Raw genomic sequence first — 24,107 nt, 5'->3', positions numbered from 1 at the left:
AGAACAAGATATGTTTAGAAGTGGAGGAGGGTAACAAAAAAATTTTGTTTTTAACGACTTTTTTTCGGACTCTACAAGAATACTAAAACTTGTACATTGTGTCGGAAGTTGAGAACATTTTCCCCATCGAGTACCATCCAAAGTCCCGACTCTTGAGTAGAGCTGAACTAAGCATCATCATTTCGACAGGCAATTCCAATGACCAGTTGTGACGAAGGTTTGAGAACTATTGTTCGTATTGTGCCAGCATTGCAACTGTGGCCTATGCATTTCCAATGGGTTCGTTCAGAGCGCCCACCGTTTCGACGCTGTATTAGCGATTCAGCTTTGTTACACTCGTCATCAGACCATGACTAATTATGGGATAATCGATTTATGCCTCACAATGGCTTGCTGTGGTTCAAGCAGGCGAATGCTAATTTGAACATTAATCCTCAAAACTGATTTTTATTTAATTGAATCTGAATTTATAATCGACGTTTGAATGTTACTATCTGAGTTTTTTTTTCACATTTAGGAGAAAATGGATTGTTAATTAATCCTGTGAAATTTAAAATCAATACCAAATGAATGATAATATAATTGATAAATTGTGTTTTTTTTAGCATTTAAGTGACAATAAATATTAAAATTAAGTAAATAAATGTAACTATCAAGTTATTAAATTAATAAGAAAAATCAAGAAAAACAAATTTTAAAGTAGAGGAATCTGTTTGAATGACGATAGAGGATTGCTTCAAATTTCCATAGATATGAAGATCAGATAATGATCGTTTAATTCCGTAGAGCGGTGACTTGTTTTTAAATGGGATAATTTCTGCAACAGAAACAGATAAAAAAAAAGACACGTATTATTTTTATTATATATTATTTAGTGATAAGATACAACAAGTACATAATATACGATATATTGTACCATTTTATGATTGTAAAATAAAAGTAGTCTTACCACCGAGTATATGGATGGTAAGATTAAACATAGAATTGATTTATTTTGTTTATATAGTACTTACAATAACGAAACGAAAAAAAAATCTATAAAATGAATTCAATAAATGTAAATCTTAACTTATTAAATTAATAAGAAAAACAAATGGTTTAAGTAGGAATATATTTGAATGACGAAAGCGCAACGAATGAATTTCATGGATATAAGGATCAGATAAGGAACGATCCGTTAATTCTGTAACGTGAGTTGTTTTTAAATCGGATTAGTGCAACAGATAAAAAAATACATATTATTTTTATGTCATATTATTTAGTAATGATAGTCTATGATTACATATTATATGATATAATAAGGGACGCGCGTTGAGCGTGGGTCCCAGAATGCTCGGTACGGAACGTTGTGAGTTCGATTCTTACCTGGTGCAGTTACTATTTATTTCTGGGTGATCCCAAGAAATGAATTTTGACACTCCCACCTTGGTTATTAGGTGGCGTAAAAGAGTACAACTAGGCCAACTTGTCGGACTGGTTACCTCCCCCTCCCCTCCTCAAGTTATCAATAACAATACCAATATTATACACTATATCATTTTATGATTGTAATATAGAAATAGTAATTTTATAAACTTTAAATTGGAAACTATTGTAATAATTGTTTTTGTTTTGAAGATCATTTGACATGTGCAATTGGCTTGTAAGTGAAAGATGAATTTATATTGAATTGTGACAATAATTGAGGTGTTAAAAAATATCAGTGTTATGTGTGATGGAATAATATGAAAACAATCTTTAGGTTTTCTCCTTGATGACCCAAGGGCCCAAACATTGGAGAATTAAAATAAACTTTTTTGAGAGTAAAGTGGATTATTTGTATTTGTGTTATTATTGATATAAACCACTATCTAACAATTAATTAATAAATAGATTAAATCAGAAAACTAAAAATAGTCTACATATTTGGTCATAAGATTAAAAGTTTCTTTTGACTTGGAAATCCACGTCGCTGAATGCAATTAATATGAACAAGAATCAGCAAAATCATAGTCCTTCTATGAAGTAAAAAAGTCTGTTTGTACATATCTGTCTTATTGATAACTGTATCTCAAAAATGGTAATGCCAAGGAATTTGAGATTAGAAATGATTGTTCTCCTTATCCCAGAGATTTTTAATAAAGCTGAGATTTAAAAAATCGATTTTAAAATGTAGAATAAAAATGTAATAAACAATTTTTTTAAGCCCCTCAAAGAAATATTATCTGTAAAAAAAAAATTTATTTAAAAAAATCATTTCCTACCTTCCTGTTCTCCAGTTTTCCCTTAAAGTAATAGTTACAGGAGCTTTCAAATAATTTAGATCATTCGGTTGAAATGCTTTTATTTCTAATAGGCAAAGTCATAATGGAATTAATGACTAATTAGTGAGAATGATAGGTGGCCTATTCCAAATGCTCGCCTCCGAGGTCATCACGTAGCCACTCACAAGTTGGCTCTCTGCATCTTTTTCACTCATGATTATTAGCTATAGTTCATACAATGACATCAATGTCGTGACATGATTCATTGTGTACAGATATTTATGTAGTTTGTCTTAAGGTTGTGGGCTCCTGTCTTTCTTCAAGTAATTTAAATCTAGCATGTACCGAACTGCTGAATAAATTGAAAATTTAGCAAACCTGACCTTAATTTCACATAAAAAAAAAAGTTGGAAAAAAAGTCCAACAAAATGCACCAAAATAGCAATAATAGCAGTCTCATTGTGAATTTGGTTTGAGAAGGTTGAATTGTAGATGAAGGAAAACCAAAATTGACAATTCACAGACCTCTAAGAAGATTAAAAATAAGGTAAATTTTTAAAATTGTTTTCCAAATTAGATTAAAAATAAATTTTGCCTGAAAAAGAAATAAACCATCATTAGTATATATTTTTTTTACAGTAATGCATATTTAAAAAAAATAATAATTTTATGTGTCATATTAATTAATAGATGAAAAACAAGAAAAAATTAACTACTACTGTCAACTAATACTTCAATGAAGTAGTGTTTGTGAAACAAAATAATTTGAATAAATTCATAGGTGTAAAATTAGAAAAACGTTTGATAATAGTAAAAAGTAAAAAGATCTAAATGTTACTAAATTGTTAAAAATATTTGATGAACTAATACATTACACGATCACACAAAGAATATTAGTAATTAATGAGGTAGTAAGGCGAACTGTAAAGACATTAGCGCAACCGGTCGGAATATTTATTTCCAAATTAACACCAAATTGAATCCTTGAATAAATTCTACAGAAAAAAAAATTGAAAATGGCGGATAATTTTTACAGGATTGAAAGCAGTATTTGATGTAGTGAAAAATATTTTAGATTAAACTACCATTACACGTAGAATTAAGGGAGCTGTCTAGAGCTAATGGACAATTGTGGTTTCAGATGGGTTTTTCTAGCTTTAACTCTAAAGGATTATTCAAATATTTTTGGTAACATTTAATTAACATGTTTAATTTTTCAATTAGTTATTAATTTTAAGATATAAATTTCATATTTTAGTTTCTTGTACCTTATAGATACAAATAAAAATTTGGTTATACTTTGATACAATCTCATTTCTTTCGTAATGCAACAATAAAACACAAATTTCTGCATAAATAGGTTTTAGGTGCAAGATTCTCAGTGATCCAAGTAGTACAAAAGCCCAAGAGGAGAAAAAAGGCAGTTACCTCACCCCAATTTTTTATTACTTTAATGAAAACTATGTATAATTAATAGTCAAAATTGATGAGTGCCAAGTATAGGTAGGGGGAATAAAAAATGGCGGCTGTTTCAAAGCGATAAAAAAAAAAAAAAATTTCATTCGGAGCTCTATATCTTAAAAAGTAGGAACAACACAAGAAAACCTAAGAGAACGTCATTTAAAGAAGAGTAAATTTGCTAAAATATGAGCCCAAATAGAGTTGTTTACGTTAAATAGTTTTCGAGATATTGCTTTTTAAAAAGCAAGATTTCATAAAAATGTTGTATGGGACGTACTGAAAGATCAGTAGTTACTGAATTTATTTTGAAAAATTTATATCTCAAAAACCATTTGACATACAGTTGTCTATTAGCACTCAAATTAAAGCTAGTTTAATGATTTATAAAGTAGCTTATGATGTTTATCTTCCTAGGAGTAATAGTTTACATGAAATTGCTAAAATAAATTGATTTATAGTTTTCAATTTTCTCGTTGATAACAATACTATCAGCCCGTGTGTCGGGTCTTGAAAGGTCAGACCTCCTTACATATTAAAATAAAAGTTTTTACTTAACATATTTGCTAAAGATTTACGCGTCGGTCATAGCTGCGGAGACTAGGTATGTGTTTACTTACCCTTAAAATACATTTTCTTTATAAGCGGCTTCAAATTGCTTTTACAGGTTTATTACGAGGATTATTACAACTAATGAGTACAACGGTCGCAACAATCTGAAAATATCAATTGGTTATTTAAGTGAAAAATACTTCTTAAATAATTATCCACCAGAGAAAATTAAGGCTACATTTGGATTAAAGGAGAGATCTTTCAGTGTTAAGAATGTTATCCATTTAATTTTTTTTTTGGTTTCAAAATACGGAATGCTATAATTTCGAAATATTTCTTCCAAAATAATCACGATAAAAAATTTCTCACATTAATTTTTAACCCTCCTATCTTTATACTCAGTCCCTTCCTTTATGAAGCTGTGTAGAAAAAAGTAATTGTGTTCATTAGTGTTTAAAACCTGCGGAAAAATAGAGAGAGAGAAGAAAAAGGTTGAGATTCCCAAGAGGTACTCCTTTAACGTGAACTTAATTCACGTACGAATTCTAACCCTTTAACAAAATTTTGTAAATTGGTTGAACAGAAATATATATAACAAAATTTCCAAAATTTCCAAAATTTCCTCAAAATGCTTTAAGTCCTGATTTTTCTTTTTTTTAATTACGATCCACATCCATAAAGGCGGTCTTGTCGTCATTATAGGTTTTTAGACATCATGCTTGAACAGTGTTTAAATTCCCCAAAAAATATATATTCTAATCTGAAAAATTAACTGTAAAATATATGTGCCTACTCAACTACACTACTTCCTTGTACTATATCCTCGATCACACTTCTATACGTTACCAAAACCCATATTCATATTTATTTATCAATATCTTGATTGATTTTTCATCGCCGTAGATGATACCTAATGATCTTCTACACTGTTCTAATCACTAGAGCCAACCTAGATCTATAATTATTGCGTACTTCCGTTGGCAAACAACAGACATCCACTTGTGGCCGAAGACAAGGCCGGCAGTAGGCATGGTGGGGCGACTGGTGGCTATCAGAATCGAAGATGCCCGCGTTACGCAAGGGGCTATCTAGGGTCAGCGAAGATACAGAAGGGTTTAAGAACCAGGAGGATCCGGGAGGCCTTCAGTACGGATCTTCTTCTAACAGCGTCTTCACAGGTTAGTAGAAAGGATAATTTGCTTTCGCATCTACAAACCCGACAGCGGTTTTGTCATATATTCCCTTAACAGGTGTCTCTTCTCAAAATTATCAACCTGTGCTACTTAATCTATTGTGAATACGATTTTTTATTTAATTAGTATATTCATCATGTTTAATTTAAAACTTATTGAATTTTATAGGTATCGTACACATGAATTGTAAAAACTAGAATATAATAATTTTTATGAGAATGAAAACAAAATTTATTAATTTTAGTAGGTTTGGGTAAATAGGTTTGGTTTAATTGTCCTCATTTAACGATTCCAGTTTTGGTTCTCTCTGGGTCTCATAAGAAAATTTAGGAGTATTTGATTTTTATAACTTATGTAATGTTTCTAAATGACATTCCGGTCCTTTAATCTAAGAAATGATTGTTCAAAATAAAATGTACCAAAAATTTTATTTATGTTTGTTCTGTCACTTAAAAATATTTTTTAAATAAAAATAATAATATACCATGTCTTCTTCAAAGTTGCATCATCTGGAACAATAACACACCCTCAAAATTTCAAATATCTTTTATTTTTTCATTGGGTGAAATTTCGGACAAATTGTTGCCTATTTTCCAAAAACCCTCTTTCTAAGATCACAAATCAATCATTTGAAAAAAAAGTCTTATAAATAATTTTGTAATAAACATCTTTTTTTAACTGCTTGTTGATATATTGCAATTCATCAAATTAAAAAATCTTGTCATAATAATTAATGCCTATGGTGGGATATGGCTGAACCAAATTTACCCTTTACAGCTTTAGTAATTTTGAAGCGGACATTTAGTTTATGTACAGGCATATAGATATAAAATCCATCTTTGTTGAATAGTCACTTGATCACTTGCACGTTCAACCTGACGATATCATGTACTTTGGGAATTAGTTACACTAGTAAACAAAACTATTTGTACATTACAAATAATTAGTGGTTCTCCAAAAAGACAAACAAATTTTTGCAGAAAATGTATTTTTCTTGTGACTTACGAAGTATCATTATACTGGGGATAATGTAGTTAGTGAGTTTAGCCTATTTAGGCAAAACTCACTAAATACTTGCTAAAAATGCCTAATGTCTAAATGCTTAATTATACATATATTGTGGGGACAGGATAGCTATATGAGGCGAGTAAGTCACGGATTAAAATCCAGCTGCGGCTTAGTTATATATTCTATTACTAAAGTCATAAGTCAACCATGTGGGTTCGGGAGATCTAGAGCACCCCAGCCTCTATTAAGTGGAAATCGTTAATTAACAAAAAAACCTAGCGGTTGAGCGTGATATTGAACAAGTCACTAACTTGTACAACCGTTGTTTAAGAATCAGTAGCTCCTTTTTTTATATATTATATTAATATTATTTCAATTGGATTCACAGAACACAGATCTAGCAGGACTACTAGGCTCAGTGTGATGTATTGACTTTTACTTTGGTAATTGTAGAAATTGCCGAAAACAAAAATTTATTAATATTTTCTTTTAGGTTTGATATTAAATTCCTAAAAAAAACTCAATAAATATCTAAAACAAACTAATTAAATATTATAGGGATTTTTTTGGTAAAAAGAAATTATTAGATGTTTATATAAAATTCAATATTTTAGAAAGTTTGAATGATTGATATTTTATTATAATTTTTAAATATACCATTCTCATTATTTATTTATTTTAAAAGAATTAATAGTTTTTCTTTTTAATTTACAAATAAAAACAAATCAAATTATGAATACCAGGTGATAAAGTTAAGAAAGCGTATACGTAACATAAACCAAGGTTTTATTTTTAATCATTAAATAAACTGGATGAGATTATGGAAATCCAAACAAACGTTGGATTACAAATCCATCTCAAGTACTCCAAGGTGTCAACATCCTCCAGAGACCGCGCCCCATATCAGTACTCTATCACTTCTTGTCAATATCTGGCCCATCAAATATAATCCTTCAGGTAATTCCCCTGATTCAATGCTACAGAGTGGCGTGATTTTTTTTAATCGGGAACAGCTTATAAGGCGTTTTCTGAAGAGCCGGAGATAAGATTCATTATCAGGTATATATATTAATTTGCAATCGGTACACTGTCAACATTTGGACGATAATTCGTAGCGATCATTTCTATCCGATTTAGTTGTTTATTTGACTAAAGTTGATTTAGTTGTAACAAGAGTGCAGAATGGCGAACTGTAACTGTAACGGTTACGTAGGGAAACGTAACGATGCCTATACTCACCTTTACGATTGCGATGATGTTCCAGATCACGAGATGATTGGAGCTTTCGGCTTCTACACAAAGTTGGCCATACAGCTAGGGTTCGCCTTGGTCGCTGTAGCCCTCCTATGGCCTGCAATGCTCTCATACATCATAAAGCAGGTTAGTTGTTTATTTTATTATTATGTTTAGTGTTATTATGTTGTTTAAAAACTAAGTGTAATATCATCATATTAAGGAATGAGATGAGTTATCATTTTATTAAGGAATGGGATGGAATATCATATTTAGGAACAGGATAAAATATTATCATATTAAGGAATGAGAAAGAATATCATCATATTAAGGAATTGAATGGAATTAAATACTAAATAACATACCTAATTGTGTCTACTTTCTAAATTTGTTCTCTGAGCTATCATTTCAGTCATTCTGGATTCTTAATGGTGTATATTTATCTTCTTCTCTACAGCTTCCAGGGGAATTAAATCACACAGTTTTAATATTAATTTTATTTTGTACATTTTCGAATATAAATACGAAAAAACTGAATTATATGTTATTTCCTTATATTACTACAAAATTTTAATTGGAGAATATGGTCAGAGGTGCCGTCACAAAAAAAATTAAAATAAATAAACAAAATATTATTTATTATTTATTTTTGTTTATATATGTTTTTTTTTTTGCTGACCACACCCCCGACCATCTTCTCCAATTAGTCAACTATCTAGACGATATAATATAAATTTTATATCATGTACCTCATTCCATTTAATTACTGGAAAAGTTGAATTAGTTTTTCGTTTCAATTTAATTTTTTTTAATAAAAACTACCGTCAGTTATATTAATTAAAAATTTTTGCACTATGTTTAACATAAATTGTCTAAAAATAACTCAATTATGCAATAAAAAACCAGCCAACATTTTTTATTAAATCATATTTTATTAGCTATTTCTTTAATTTTTTTCTAAAATTTTCGTTTCAAAAAATAAACGTACTACTCAGCTTTTCTCTATCATATATTATATCAAATGTAGATAGCTAAGTCTGTCCTTTTGTATTGTTGTGAAACGAAAAATTATAGATATAGCTTAGAAAATATACAAATCGATCTTTTAAAGAAACAACATTTGAAAACTTATTTGATTTTTATAGTATTGCAAATTATGTATTCTAGAACATTTTATTAAAACTCTTATAAATTAAAAATTCTGCTTTTACTTAAAAAAGTAATACAATAAGATATTGAAAATTCTTATGAACTATTTTTTATTCAATGTAGATAAGTTGACTGAAAAGAATGAATTTTAGTCCAATTTATATGAATCTAACTATTAATACAAATAATAGGAATTCCTTCCACAAGCTTCCATAAATATTGTTAGTGCAAATTCCAATAAAATTGGTTTATTTTATTTTTAAAGGTTTATTTAAAAAGCTTTTAAATTTATAAAAAAGATTTCTTTATTTTTCACCAGTCACCTTTAAATGCAAAAAACGCTAGTAGGAAAAAATAATAATTACAATATAAATATTATGATCATTGCTAATAATATGAATGTAAGTAAATAGTACGAACAGTGATGATCGATTTATGATGAAGCATTAATGAACGTTTTTTAAATCATGATTCATATGCCATTAAGAAAATAAAAATAACAATCTTTTCAATGAAATGCTACTACATATTTTCCTCTTATTAATCTTATCAGTGATTCATCCGACATCGTCTGACACTGAATGTAATCACAAGATCGAGATGTTTGAAAATATCACATGATCCTCCAAATAAGGTTACAGATAGTTGTGATATAATATTTTTTGATTTGTTCTGATGCAAATATTTTATATAGGATTTTTTTTTAATTCGGAAAATTGTTTTTCAGGAAATGCAGTTATCACCCGGTTCAAAAAGTTTTGAGCATTGGAAGGAAACCCCCGTACCGATGTACATTGACGTCTATTTTCACAACTGGGAAAATCCCTACGACGGTCTCTCGGAAAAGCCTGTTTTCTCTCAAATGGGACCGTACAGATTCTAGTGAGTAATCTTCATCAATATATTTACCAAGCTATATATAAACCTTAAACTCAGATTACATTTCAACTACTGGTTGTATGGTCCGTTTAAAAGTATAAAAATTACTTATTTTTTATTAATTTAATTATTTTTATTTTTATTATAATTATTGATACCTTGCCACAGCGAGAAGAGGACTAAGGTTGACATAACTTGGAACGACAACGGTACCGTGAGCTACCGCCAGACCCGGCATTGGTTCTTCGATCCGGAGCACTCGAACGGGACCCTGCAAGATCAGGTTACTAACATCAACATGGTGCCACTTGTAAGTATCACACGTTCAGCGCATGATTATCCTATTTTTGATTTAGGATCGTTAATTACACAATCGTTACCCCATCTCAAGTCTGGTTCAGTTTCGCGGTACGTTTGTTGTTTAATGTATCCAAATAAAAGAAAATTTGAAATTAAGTTGGATGGAATACATCGCTGCTCTGCTTTAATTTTGGCACATAAGACAAACAAATGTTTTGATTTTATTTTGGAATGGACCTATTCCGAAGATAGTACCGTGAACTGGAGTTACTTTCTTTACTGAGGGTCATCCTACAGACTGTAAATATTTATAATTGACTAGGGAAATAGAAAGAACACATTTTTTATAACATGGAAAAATCGATTATGCCTCTTTGATAATGGTCTTAGGGCCGAAATGTTGGAGAAAAATAAATTTGAGAGATAAGAATAAAACATATATGTGTTTTAACTTTAATTAATAAAATATTTCATCATTTATTTTTAAAGACAGTTCGTTGACCAAAACAAGTTTATGATTAAAGTCGAATGTGTGGCATGAAGCATAAATATCTCAAAGTATTTTTAGAAAAATAATGGTCAGCTTATCAGGGACAGAAGTTAAAAAAAAAGAATAATAAAATTAATTCTACTCATAAAATCAATAAAAAATTTAGTCCTATCCACACATCAACTAGATCCTTTTCGATTCGTCCACGTAATTTTAAATATTTTGATTGTGTTTCATCCATACACTACATACTGCGGTCAACATAAATTTGCTATTATTATAAATTGCTTTGTGATTTAAATATCTTAATACTGTAAACAATTGTCCAATATTTAATTGGCCATATTGGTCTACCATCCGCTGCCCGAGCCACAGAAACATTTATCATGTTTGAAACTGTGCAACTGGTCTCCGTCAAATTACAAAACTGCGCAGTAAAAGTCGCGGTTAATTATTGCCAGCAATCTGTTTGTCAAATTGTATGAAGTGTGAGCTCCCTTCCAGTGACTATTTTACCAATTAAACCTCATTAACAAATATACCTTCAACGGGAACTCGTATTTTGCCACCTGGGAGCAAACCTCATTTATTAAATTGGCTTAATTTTCATTTTGAACAGTGTTTCATCACCGCCATGTTTTGTGGGGGACGAACGTAACAACCCTCCTGACAATCACACGTTAGTGAAATTATGACAAATTGTGTGTCGTTAGTAATGAGGTCTCTATCTCCACCTGCGTGCGGCATTTTAATTAAACTGATTGTGTTTGATACTTTCTGATTGGTCCGGGGGCCGGATGGAGTGGAAGAAACTTGGGGATTGGTTCTCTGAGTTGAAAGCTTTCGTTTGTTTGTAGCTTTGTCAGAATTAAAGTTTGTGTGAATTAAATTTCAGTAACGAGTTAGTTTAGATGAAGCAAACTTTAATACAATGCCACATAGAAATGGTATTTTCTAATATCATGATTCTATTATTTATTTTATTTTCATAAACCTTTCTGAAAGTTTAGTCTTAGAATTGTTGATTATTGAAAAGTTATATATTTATTTCTCCGAACTAATAAAGAATGATTTTTCAAGGGTTTGGCTCACGTTTTCCGATTTAAAGAGGAGTCAGAGAGGAGGAGTCTGTCATACGCTTTAACCCTGATGAGCCAAAAACTTTGGATGACCAAAACCGTCGAGGAATTGCTCTTCGAAGGTTACCAGGACAGTATTCTTACAGTCATCAACCGCTTGCCGTTCATCGCTGGTGGCGTTCAAGTTGCTGACAGATTCGGTTGGTTCTATGAGGTAAGTCCATATGATTGTGTTACAATAAGCAGCAATATATTAATAACTTTGTGCCCTACTTGAAATAGTAATCTACAAATTATATTCATTATATATATATATATTTTTTTTTTTCAAAATAACTTTTTGCTAATAGACTACTTTTTTTCGCAATTATTATTTAAATAATAATAAATACGGTGTGGATAAATCATTAATATTTCACGAACATCTTCCTCCGAAATAAACTCTATCAGTTCTCATCTCCTCTAGAATAAAAATGATGCCTACATAACGAGAGCTATATCAGCCTCCTTATCGGTGTCAAATTAGGTCATTATAAAATCATTAGTAAGGGACCTCTTCTCAATGGGAGTTATAATTAGTCTGTGTCAGTTTATTTTAAAGGGGTTAAGCGATAATTTTAAATGTTTAAAAAAATCTATAAATATAATCTGTTGCTATGGTATCATGGAATAGGAATATCTAGAGAATAACTATTAGTGTCATAGTTATTTTAAAGTTAAGTTTTAATAACGTTTCATTACTGTATTCGATTACAGAGGAACGGATCGAGAAGTATCGACGGAGTCTTCAACATGGACACAGGAGTCAATGACATCAAGCAGGTCGGCCACATCAGGTCTTGGAACTACGAAAACACAACAGGCTATTTCAGGGATAGATGTGGTAATGTTGACGGAACTTCTGGGGAAGTCTTCTCTCCATATCTGTCCAAAGAAGATACCATTGGACTCTTCTCTGGGGATCTTTGCAGGTAAAAATTGCATCATTGATTCTGTTGGTTAAGATTAATAAATATTTCGATGAAATCTTGTAATAACGCATCCACTCTTTAGGACCATTTATCTCAACAACGGACAGGAGACCATGGTCGACGGGATTAAGGGTCTTCGGTACGCTGGAGGGACCGATTTGGTGGACTCAGGAAAGATCGATCCTAACACTTCATGCTTCCAGGAGGGCGACCCAGTACCCCTCGGTCTCCTCAACATCACCAGCTGCAGGTTCGGCCTTCCCGTATTCATTTCCTACCCGCACTTTTACCTTGGTTCAGATGAATTGGTCAAGAGTGTTGAGGGTATGGAACCCGAAAAGGAGAAGCACGAGTTTAGCATCACAGTGGAACCGGTGAGCCGCCTTTTTGATTTTTCAATTTTCGAGGACTTTCGCAGAGAAATAGTTTATTATAGTCTTACATTTGAACTAATCTAAATTTCTCTGCGACCTAATGGTTCCGAGAACGAGAATTTGTTGTTAGTTCAGCCTCGGGGTAAAATAGTTTGTTAATTGTATTCTACAGTCAACTTCACCTGAGACTAATGTAAGCCGAGACTTTATAAACTTTATTTATTCCCAGACTTAAGATCCCTATCTTAAAATATTAAGCATCTTCTAAAATTAAGCCTGATACTCCAATAGGACCTTAATGTTAGCTAAAAGATAGTGGTAAAATGATATATTATGGGAAGCTAAAGAAAGTATATTGCCGTATATTGATTAGATATTATAGCTAGTAGGTTGGTTGGTGTACGACATGTCAAAATCTCATGAGAGGATCATTGTCACAACACAACAAAAAAGTCAATCCTTTCCCACCGGACCCGCCCCACTAAGATCCCCAGGTAGCGACGGTCCCATATCACTTTTGAAATATTTGCTTAAAACAGGAAGATATTGCAGATTGCAAATTACAATTTCTGTTAAATTTTATCTTGTAAATAAATAAGTGAATTTTTTTTAAAAGAAAGTTGTTTAGGAATTCGTGTTAGAATCACTTGTTTAATAAAAATGTTTTGTGCACGGTGAAGCAGACTACGAAATTAGATGAAGTTCATACGACACTGTAAAAACACTAATCACCAAATGTCCAAAACATTTGTGTCAATCCGGACTAGATGGTTTTGAATATTGGTGTGATACGTTTATGCATGGGCAAGCGAAATTAGTAGATGGAATATGACAAAATCGAGCAACTATTCACCAACCCGCACAACCTCTCAAAATCGTATAAACGGTTCGATAAGTTACGAAGAAAAATGAATAATAGTCATGTCTAACAACTATGCTACCGAAATTCCTGTATCATTATAATATAATATCATTGCTAAAATTTTAATTGTCATTTCAAAAAATAACGGTAGTGTCGACCACAACATCTAATCTTCCAATGATTAATATTTCCTTAAACGTACTCGATCATATCTGAATGTACATTTTTAAACCATTGGGAATAGAGTTAATAAATATCTTTGATGTAATTTATTTATTTAATACATAATTCAACGTGTTCTTACACAATTAATAATATATTGTTCTATCTGTGACTGATCCAGTATAGTCCGAGAGCCCGTGTAAAAATCTACATTATCTGACGAAAGTTTCGGTAGCACTTGTTAGATTCTTTATTGCATTGTCAATAATGAAATGAGAGTCTACCTGCAAAAATTCTAGCTGTTTCAAAACGTTAAAAAATTTTTTTCATTCGGAGCTTAAAACTACCTACATTACTAGAAAACCTAAATAAATGTTATTTAAGGTAGAGTAAATTTTATAAAAAATAAGGCCTAAAAGGGCTATTTAAGTTCAATAACTCCCGAGATATAGCTTTTGTAGAACTTTACTTTTCAAAAAAATGTACTGAAAGGTCTGTGGTTAGTGAATTTATTTTAGGAAATATATACGGTTGGGAATCATTTTTAATCGGAGTTCTGGCAATGGTCAGATTCTTCACTCAAGCTGCTCACTTGCTCAGCCTCCACTGGCTCATTACAAGTAATGCGGCGAGAGGGATGTGCTGGGATCTTATGAGCTCTGCTCTACCCCTCCCACGTGGGGAATAGAGTGGGCTCAGGGACCCTCAGGTCGATTGTGTAAATATTGTATATGGGGGGTGTAAATGCGACTAGAGATTATATTATTTTTATTATTATTTATTTATTTTTTCATACTCATATTTTGATCGTGTTCATTTTGTTTATCCTTCCGTTTGTATATATTTTAAGAGAGATTTTATTTATTTTCATGTACTTTTTTTTCATTTACTTATTTATTTTTCATTCTTATTTTATTTTATTTTAGTAATAATGTGATCATTCATCTCTATTACCTATTGCTCACAACGGTGTGGCAGATTGTAATATTAATAAATAAAGTTCAATTAAAAAATTTAAAAAAAAAAAGGATCATTTTCGCAGGTAGCATAATCAATGGTACAAAGATTTTAAAAAATACCATCAAAGTTTTCATTAGATAAAGTCAATTTTTTTTCCCGGGCTCACGATCTATAGTTTCTATGAATAAAATTATTTCTTAGGTTGATACTATATATCTTTAACATCTTTCGTTACAAACAACTGTTATAATTATGGGTCAGTTATTCACACCAATAAGTTTGGGTTAAGTTATTCAAACTTGATTTTAAAAATAACTTTTAAACCAATGCTATTGTCGTTAGAATTCACACGTGGGAACAAATTAGAAATTAATTGAGGCCCGTTATGTCAAAACTCTGTCCATTTTTTTATTAATAAAACTGAAGGCAGATTTTATTTTCTTGGTAATTATGATTTCGATAAATCATTAAAGATTTTAATTGTTTATGACATGACAATTAAAACCTCTAATACTTGATCATATTCAATGAAAATTACCAAGAAAAAAAAATTCATTTTAAAAAATTAAAAAATGGACAGAGCTTTCACTCAACGGGGATTAATTATTACAGATCTAACTTCTATTACTTTATTTCAAAAGATTACTTAATTGTTTTAGAGCATAATCAACTATCGAAAAATAATTGGAAACTAAAGATATCAAGGAAATACATATATCTTTTCATTAAAACTAGTGTGGTAATTTTGCGATATGTTTAGTATAGAAAAAAGTTAGCTGATAAAAATATCACTGAAACATTAAGATATAAAAAGGCTTTTGAATGTTTTATCAGTAACCCCAATGCCCCTGAAAGTTAGGAATATGGTGTGATCTCTGAGGAGAACGGATCTGTCCTTATCTATAAATGATTATAAAACAGAATCACCCAACTCCACGAGATAATTTAAATAAGAATAACATGTGAGTAGCAACTAGTGCAAAAAGGACATTATCTTGGGCTCAAATGGAAAGATAACATGGCTCGGCTCATTGCAGGTATTTTAATTCTTTTAGGACCAATAAATTTTTTATTACATTTCATTTCATAAATAAATTATATGAGTTAGAAGCGGAGTAATTACACTAGTACCTCTCTTGTTTGTTTCTTAAAAATCTCGATTATAATTCAGCTTGTTATGTAAAATATTATCTCATAAATAGTATATTATCTTAAAAAAATGATTTATCTAAAAACTTTTTTTAATTTAAAACTATTCATTGGAAAAGAGACCTTGATTTGTTTCAGTATATTTGTTTTTATCGGAATATGTCAGATAGTATTAGCATGAATATTATTAATTTATTCATAATTTTTTTATGAAAAAATTAAATGGGATGTTACTTTATACAGACTATTAAATTCTACCCCATTTTCAATTCGATTATTAATAATTTTTTACTATAAATTAAATAGCATATATTTCCAAATAAATTAGCTTTTCTAGTTCATCCGTTATTTTAACAATTATTTTATTCCCAAACAAATGTTAATTTTTTTTAAACATATTTTTATTGCATAAACATAAAATGTACAATATTTACTATATTGTTTTGGGATACCCCATTATACAAAATACAATTTTAATACTAATTACACTTTGTAAACTTCTTACATTTTGGTAAAACAAACCCCGCTTTGGGGGGAAAAAAATCAAAATTATTGAATTAAAAACAAAATACTTAAATTTGTCTAGCATGAAATAAACCTCATCCTTGATTAACGTGTTAAAATATTTTATCATCGGTTACTTCACCTTATTTTATTTAATTTAAAAAAAATAATAATTATTATTTGATATTTGTGTTTTAAATTGAAAGAAAACAACACTAACCATTTTATCTAAAATTAGCAGATTAGCTACATAGTAAGTACAAATATTTATGTGCATGATCTAACGGGCACTTTTGAATATTAAAAAAATGATTGATTGGAAAAAAAATTGCCTACTAATAATTAGTATTATTTACTTTATAAAGATTTACGTGAGTAATGTAATTATACCATTTTATGATGATTTCAAAATAAAACCCTTAAGCATGTTAAGATAAAGCAAATTATTAATCTCTTAAAGTTGCGAATAAAATAAGGGTTTTAATAAATTGAATTACATAAATATGATGACAGAAGATCTGCAAAATAATTAACGGGTCATAATTACGTTATTCCACTAATGCTACAATAAACTGATTTTCCTCGACTTTCAATTATTTAAAATGTACTTAATAAAAGAGAAAGAAGATGATCACCACTAAAAAGGGAAAAATTCAATAAGCGTCAAAGGGGAAAAAAAATTAATTAAACTCCTTTCTAATACTAATGAAATCGGTCGCTTAGGGAAATTAAATTGAAAAAAAAGTGTAAAGCTAAACATAAAGGTGCTTAATTAAAAATTTGTTAGTGATTTATTAAAAATTAATTAATATATTATTTAAAACAAGGGGTTGATCAACCCGAGGGGTAATTAATGGTAGACAACCCTGTAATCAATTTAAATCAAATATAGCAATCACAAATATTAACGACGTTATTTCACTTGTTAGCTTGGGATTTAGTAGAACGGAGCAAGCCATTACTAATTATTACAATTAATTCAACCAACTTGATTTACTATATCTCATTGGAAGAGGCCAATCACTGAGTTGATTGCGATTACATATTTCAATTATTACAAATGGAAATTTATTTTTCATCGTATACAATCTACAAGTAAATTAATGTACGTTAAAATAGTATGGCAATAGGTCTGTCATTATGCTAGCGAAACGCCCAATTAAATATTGTATGTAATATTTTGGCTTAACTTAACTAATAATAACAATTGATTCTACCGGCTTGATAGACTACATACCTATGATGTAGGGTTGGTGATAATTTGGTTAGCATCAGACCATTTATTCAAAAGTATATCCATTAGGTTTCAGAAAAGTTAAATTATTAATTCTTACTAACTCAATTTTAAATCATTAAACTAATTAAATTTTATTTTTATTATGAAGCGGTCTTGTTTCTGTAAAAGGAATTCTCAACAATACCAACAGACAACTGTTTTAAAACGCACTTTATCTTAAAAAATAGTCTAAATTTTTTTCTGGAATTTAAAATGGGAAATGAAAGTACAATGCAGTTTTTCTTTATTCTTATATTAAAATAAATAATGATATAACGATTTCTAACGGAAACATAAGTTTAGTAAATGTACAGTTTTTTTTTGTATGTTCCTTTAATATGCTTTACAACGCCCTAGTAAATATACACAAGTTTAAATATGACAGTTACTATTGAAAACGTATAAACAACACATCCTCTCGCAGTATACTCCAAATTATCTTCAAATTAAGGTGGACTGATCGCATAGTTTTGTTTTGTAGAATATTGCAATCTATGGAAATATTTCATTAGTTTCCCTTATGTATTGTTCGAATTTAATAATAATGGAGGTTAAGAAAAAAGCTCAGTTTTGTTCATCTGGATACCAAGACACAAGAACATCCCGGGCAATTGTTAAGCTGACAAAGCGGGAAAAGCTGCATGGGACCCGCCATCGGACTGCTTAGGTTGTCCCCAGAACGTCCTCTATCCTCTCATGACAATACAAATATTAAATAAATGGCTGGTGACTTGGACCAGCTTCCACAAAAAAAATTAAGAGAAATTAAGAGTACAGTACATCCATGGAAGACATCAACGCAAAGCTGCAGACGACACAAAGTAATACTGACACACTCGACTAATCCATGAATACTTACTGTCAGGAATATCTAGATCAACATGTAGACAGTGTAACGTACCATTAACTGTAAAATAAATACCGACAAACTGAAGGCATTTGATAGCCACTGGATTACCATATCATTTAGCAACTTTATTAAACGAAAATAGCCCTCACATTCCGGAAATATTTTATTACCATCAGAAAACAAATATGTACGATACATATAAATAGTTTAAACGAATACATATAAATAGGCATAAAATAAATAAATATGGTTTTGTTTATTTATGTTCTTTGCTGACCGCACCCCCCGACAAACTTCTCCAATCATTAATCTACGGTCAACTATCTACACCTCATTATAAATAGTTTAATTTTTTTTTGCATTTTTATTATATAAATTAATTTCACTTATCGTTATGGAATAATAATAATATTTATAAATATTTTCTGTTTCTTTTATCTCTCAATTTTATTAATATAAATTTCTCAATATCAACTATTACTATTAAATCAGTTTATATATTCTATTATAGATATGATGATATTAGAAATGTTCCCGTGAGGTCAGTCAATATACATAGGCAAACATTACCTTCAGTGTGGATTGCCTCATATTATATTAAAAAATATATATGACAGTAATGCTATTAAAAACAATATATAACAAGACTGTTATGATGCTATATGTGGTACTAAACAATAAATTAAATGTAGTATGCAATATTTGGATTCAATTTAATGTAAATAAATTATTAGACTATTAGGAAATAGTCATATTACAATAATCACAATACAGATCAATAATTTCACCTTTAATTTATGTTTCAGACTTATGGTGTACCAATTGACGTTAAAGCGAGGTTTCAGATCAATCTGATGGTTGAACCTTCTGAAGACGTTCTGTAAGTATTAAAAAAAAGATATAGTGAAATAATAAGCATATTGGAGGTGTATGGTTTCAAAAGCAGTTACTATTTCTGAAAAGGGGAAAAACAATTTCTTCATTTATGAAAAATTTACTCACAAATAAAAGTTCATAATTTTAACAAAAAAAAAGAACTGAACGAATAAGTTTAACATTTCTTGCTTCAAAAAACGTAATCGTTTTTAAAAACATGCACCTCACTTGGTATACGAAAAAATAATTAAAAATATTACTGTTAATGTTAAATAACTGTTACTTTTATTTTACAAAAAGTAATTATCCGCAACAGAACAGGTCTATGCAGAAAATAATTCGTTTCTATTACACCACTAATAGAAACATATTCTTTCAGTTTTAACTAAACTTTCTGATGCACTTAAGATTTAACTATTTAATGCTAAATTAAAAATTATTTTAAAATCTAAATAAATAATAACTTCAATGAAGAGATTATTCATATAAGATTCAGCATAGTCCATATTATAATTACTCCAAAACTAACAAGCTGACTTCATGGTGATAAAGGTTTTTTGGAAAGTGTTTTTACTGGAGAATTTAGAATATTAAAATGGGACTGGGAAGTATATAGTATGAAATTGACATTTCTTGTATTCATTTGAACTTGAAATGACGTAACAAATAAGAATAAATAGGTTAATTAGCAAGCTATCTCAACAAATCATTTCCAACATCACTCCCGACTATCAGTCGCCAGTATGGTCGGGAAACGATGGGAAAACTGGTGGTGATTTTATCACAATGATAGGAATTATAAGATTCGGCTATTAATTACTCAGCGATAGTTAATCGGAGCCTTAATTAGTTCGATGAATCAATCTATATCGATCGGAAGCACACCAATATCTTTTTTGAAAAAAAAAAATTAATTAATGAGCAATATTTCAATTCATGCTTGTGTAAGGAGTAGGCTGATTTATTGCAAAAAAAAAAAAAAAAATAGAAGTGTGATTAGTAATACAATTACGCATTTATAACAAATATGAAAGCTAAAGTTCTTATTAAATTCGTATTTTAAAAAATCCATTTTTTATGATTTCAATTAATAAAAAAGTTATTGTCATCGAAAAAAACTGAACTGTTCAGGATAGAGAATTGAAGTTTCAAGTCAGCAGTCAAACTCAGAGGCTTGATAAAATTTTTTTTATAAATTAATATCTAAATAAAACCTTTAGAACTAAAAGGTTCTTCCATAAACCTCATAATTTTATCTTTTGGTTAATGTTCTAAGAATTCATCCAAAATATATTTGAAAATATTCCTGTGAAATTGATTAATTTTCGGACCCTAAAACAAAGAAATAAACACTATGCTAAAAGAACATAACTCAACAGGAGATATTGTCTTTTTCTATCTAGGATAATGGAGAGGGTGATGCGTACTTATCTTTATATTAAAAAAAATATATATATTTCGGGATTTAAGTATCTGTAGATGAGGGACCTCCGTTGAATGAAAACTGATAACCGGTCTACTCTATTATCCATGACATTCAATATCCCCACCCATGTAAATAGTATTATCGTGTTAAAGCCACACGTGACAGATATCTGTCGTGCAAAAAGAATGCCACAACGGAGAGAAAGTATGACAGCTGTCACCGACCGCCATAAATCTTAAGTACCGGGAACATCTGACCAGTGTGAAGATGTGTTGAAAGAATGACCTAGTGTAAATATTGTTAAGAAAAAACTTTTTTTTTTAGTATGTTTTGAGCTTTAATCGAGTTATCATCGAAAAATTAAAGATTTTAAGTTAGTATCATTTTGTCTATATATTTTTATTTCTAGATTTTTTATGCTTTTATTTCTTGATGCAGGTTGTACAGCGATGTTAAAGAGAGGTACTTCATGCCCATCCTTTGGTTCGACCAACGAGCCAGTTTGACTCCGGCGCTCCAGGACGAAGTGAAGACGATGGTCAGTATCTACACTATCACTTCCTCACTAGCCTTCTGCCTTCTCATCATCGGCACAATCTTAGCCGCTGCTGGTATCACCTCAGCCTGCCGTAGGTTCCAGAAGAACGCTATAACCAATGCATCTTCTCCTTGCCCGTGTGGACCAAACGTTATCGGCAGGATCGACGTTTAAAAGATTTTCTCTTCGACACTGCAGGATATTGCGATAGATGTCCGTGCCCCATTACGTAATGTCTGCCAAGCAGATTTGAGTAGAAACCTTTTATTTGGTTTGTAGCGGTTGATTGTTTTGAAGCCCGTTCCAAAGGCTATGATGAATGAAGAATATATGATGAATGAGGAATACTCTAATTGTCTTGAAAATTCTCTAATTTTGAGAGCCATGAAATGCTAAAAAACAGTTATCTTGGAATATTTCTCTTAAACTGTTGAAGATCTGATAATTGTTTAGGTATCTAATTTCTAGGCAAACTCGTTATAAATTACCTTGTATATATGTTTATTTAATTTTTGGTAATTACATTATTTTCTTTAGTAACCTCAAATAATTAGAATTATTTTAACGTTCCTTGAAAAATGTAGTTGAATTTGTTTGCTACACGCAAATAAAACAATTAGGACAATAATTTGTTACGAATGTAAATTATATTTATATTATCTTGATATCGTGTCGTATAACTACGATTTTCTAAAACAATAGTTATTTATTTGTATATATGTAAGTAATGTTAAGTCGTTTATTTGTTAAATTTTTATTAGATGCTTTATCAAAAAGGCTTTCTAGAGAGATTGGTGCTAAAGTTTTTGCTTTTAATATGACTAATATAAGATGCAATAAGCTTAGGAAGGTGATACTTCCTCTTTAGTTGTCATAAGAGTGCTTTATAACTTTTAATGGCAAATTTGAGTGACAAAATACTGCTCATTTTAAAAAAAATGTTTAATATTTAGTTATGTATAAAAAGTGTACAGTATTAAATGTGACTACTAGTAAAAATATTTATACCTATATTATTGTTATTTTATATTTTCGTATTTTTTGTTACAACCAATAAATCATTCGAATGAAATAATTTTTGGTTTTTATATGATTTTTATTTCAATTGTTTTACATACCTTGTAATACACTCCAATAAATAATTTTTATATTTCTTCTTTTTTTTTGTATTAGATTCTAGACGATAGGTAAACCTTAAAAAAAAATTATATGATGTGAAAAAGTTATTAACGAAATTTCCTTTTCATGTATTAAAAAGAGATATTAGTAGTTTAAAAAATATCAGAGTTAAAAAAGAAATCGAAAAAAAAAAGATTAAATGAAAAATAAATTTTTCAAATGCAATATTCAAATTTTTAGAAACCGGTCATTCATATTTGATTTAGTAATTTTAACGAAAATCCCTGATTAGAAAAAGAGTGTTTATAAGCATTATTGTATCAAAACAAGTATCATTTTCATAATTTTTTTTTTGCCTAAGTACAGAAGGTAGTTCTTGTAGATACTAAGATCCGACTTTTTTTTTAAACTTCATTCATATTTTTTAGTATGCTTCAATAAAATTTGTAAATCATTCCTAAAATTGGTTTGAAATAAAAATGTCTACCTAAATTTGTTCAATTTAATTGAAAAGTTGTAAATTTCCCTAAATGAGACAATAATTGTAATTTTCATTAAGTTAGTTTCCACGTATTTAGTACCACAGTGAAGTAAGCCATCGATGTATACATAAAAGCTCTAGGAGAGAAATGTTAATATCAAACGATAACACAAAAATTTCTTTTAATCGGAAAATAAATAATATATATGTTACTAAAGTCAGTTTTCCTTTAAAACGACCTTGAAACATCACTGGAAATACATATGACACATCCCCATTCCTAAGATACGTAACCTCCTACTCACCAAGGAATTTCATAAGATAGGAAGAGATGAAACGAGACCTTGTTTCTTCTTATTTTAAATTTGTCCCATATATGAGATCCCTCTTCTTTGCTCTGTCCTAACCTTCAAAGTAAAAGTTTAATCTACCGAGCAATTTATATTTCTCATACCAAACCACTCCTCTTTAATACATTAAGTTCTCCGAACACGCATGAAACAAATTGTGTAAAATTAATAGCACAAGGGAGACTAAATTAATTACCAATAATGTAACATTGATAAGATAATAAATGAAAAAAAAAAATAGGAATTTGGTAAAAACATAACCGATACACTTCTTCATTAATTTTGCCATTCATCCTGCGTTTCGGAATTTGTAGAAAAATGGGATTATCTCACCAAATTTTAGATTGATAGAATACCAGAAGAGCTCAATAGTAAAATCGTCCCAAAACTTAACTTAATATTTTACCGAACACATGTACTTACCTCCAAAGGGGGGGAAATTAGATTTATTTGGTTTCCAAAATTTTTGTTTTATAATTGCAACCCATCAAGTTTAAAGTATTATTTTAATGTCATATTTATTCCTCTTGTTTATGTTAATACGGTTTATTATGTCGTCCATTTTTCAATGAAAACATTGACACTCTAAATGGTAAATCCTCTAACAAATTTCCAATTCATATAT

The 24,107-nt window shown here is 29.9% G+C and overlaps 1 protein-coding gene across 1 annotated transcript; it reads left to right on the top strand.

Annotated features, from left to right (window-relative positions):
• The first annotated feature begins 5,277 nt into the window (after positions 1–5,277).
• LOC106678624 (protein croquemort) lies at positions 5,278–22,685 on the top strand. The gene is made up of 9 exons (XM_014417246.2): positions 5,278–5,431; positions 7,719–7,834; positions 9,564–9,718; positions 9,884–10,025; positions 11,586–11,798; positions 12,341–12,555; positions 12,638–12,929; positions 19,499–19,572; positions 21,433–22,685. The coding sequence occupies exons 1-9, from the start codon at positions 5,317–5,319 to the stop codon at positions 21,704–21,706; spliced, it is 1,596 nt and encodes a 531-aa protein (XP_014272732.2). The 5' UTR covers positions 5,278–5,316; the 3' UTR covers positions 21,707–22,685.
• The last annotated feature ends 1,422 nt before the right edge of the window (positions 22,686–24,107 follow it).

Source organism: Halyomorpha halys, unplaced genomic scaffold (assembly GCF_000696795.3).
Source record: "Halyomorpha halys isolate HHAL.00 unplaced genomic scaffold, Hhal_1.1 Scaffold150.1, whole genome shotgun sequence".
Classification (NCBI taxonomy): domain Eukaryota; kingdom Metazoa; phylum Arthropoda; class Insecta; order Hemiptera; family Pentatomidae; genus Halyomorpha; species Halyomorpha halys.
The sequence above is the reverse complement of the archived record's forward strand: the minus strand, read 5'-3'. Positions and strand labels throughout refer to the sequence as shown.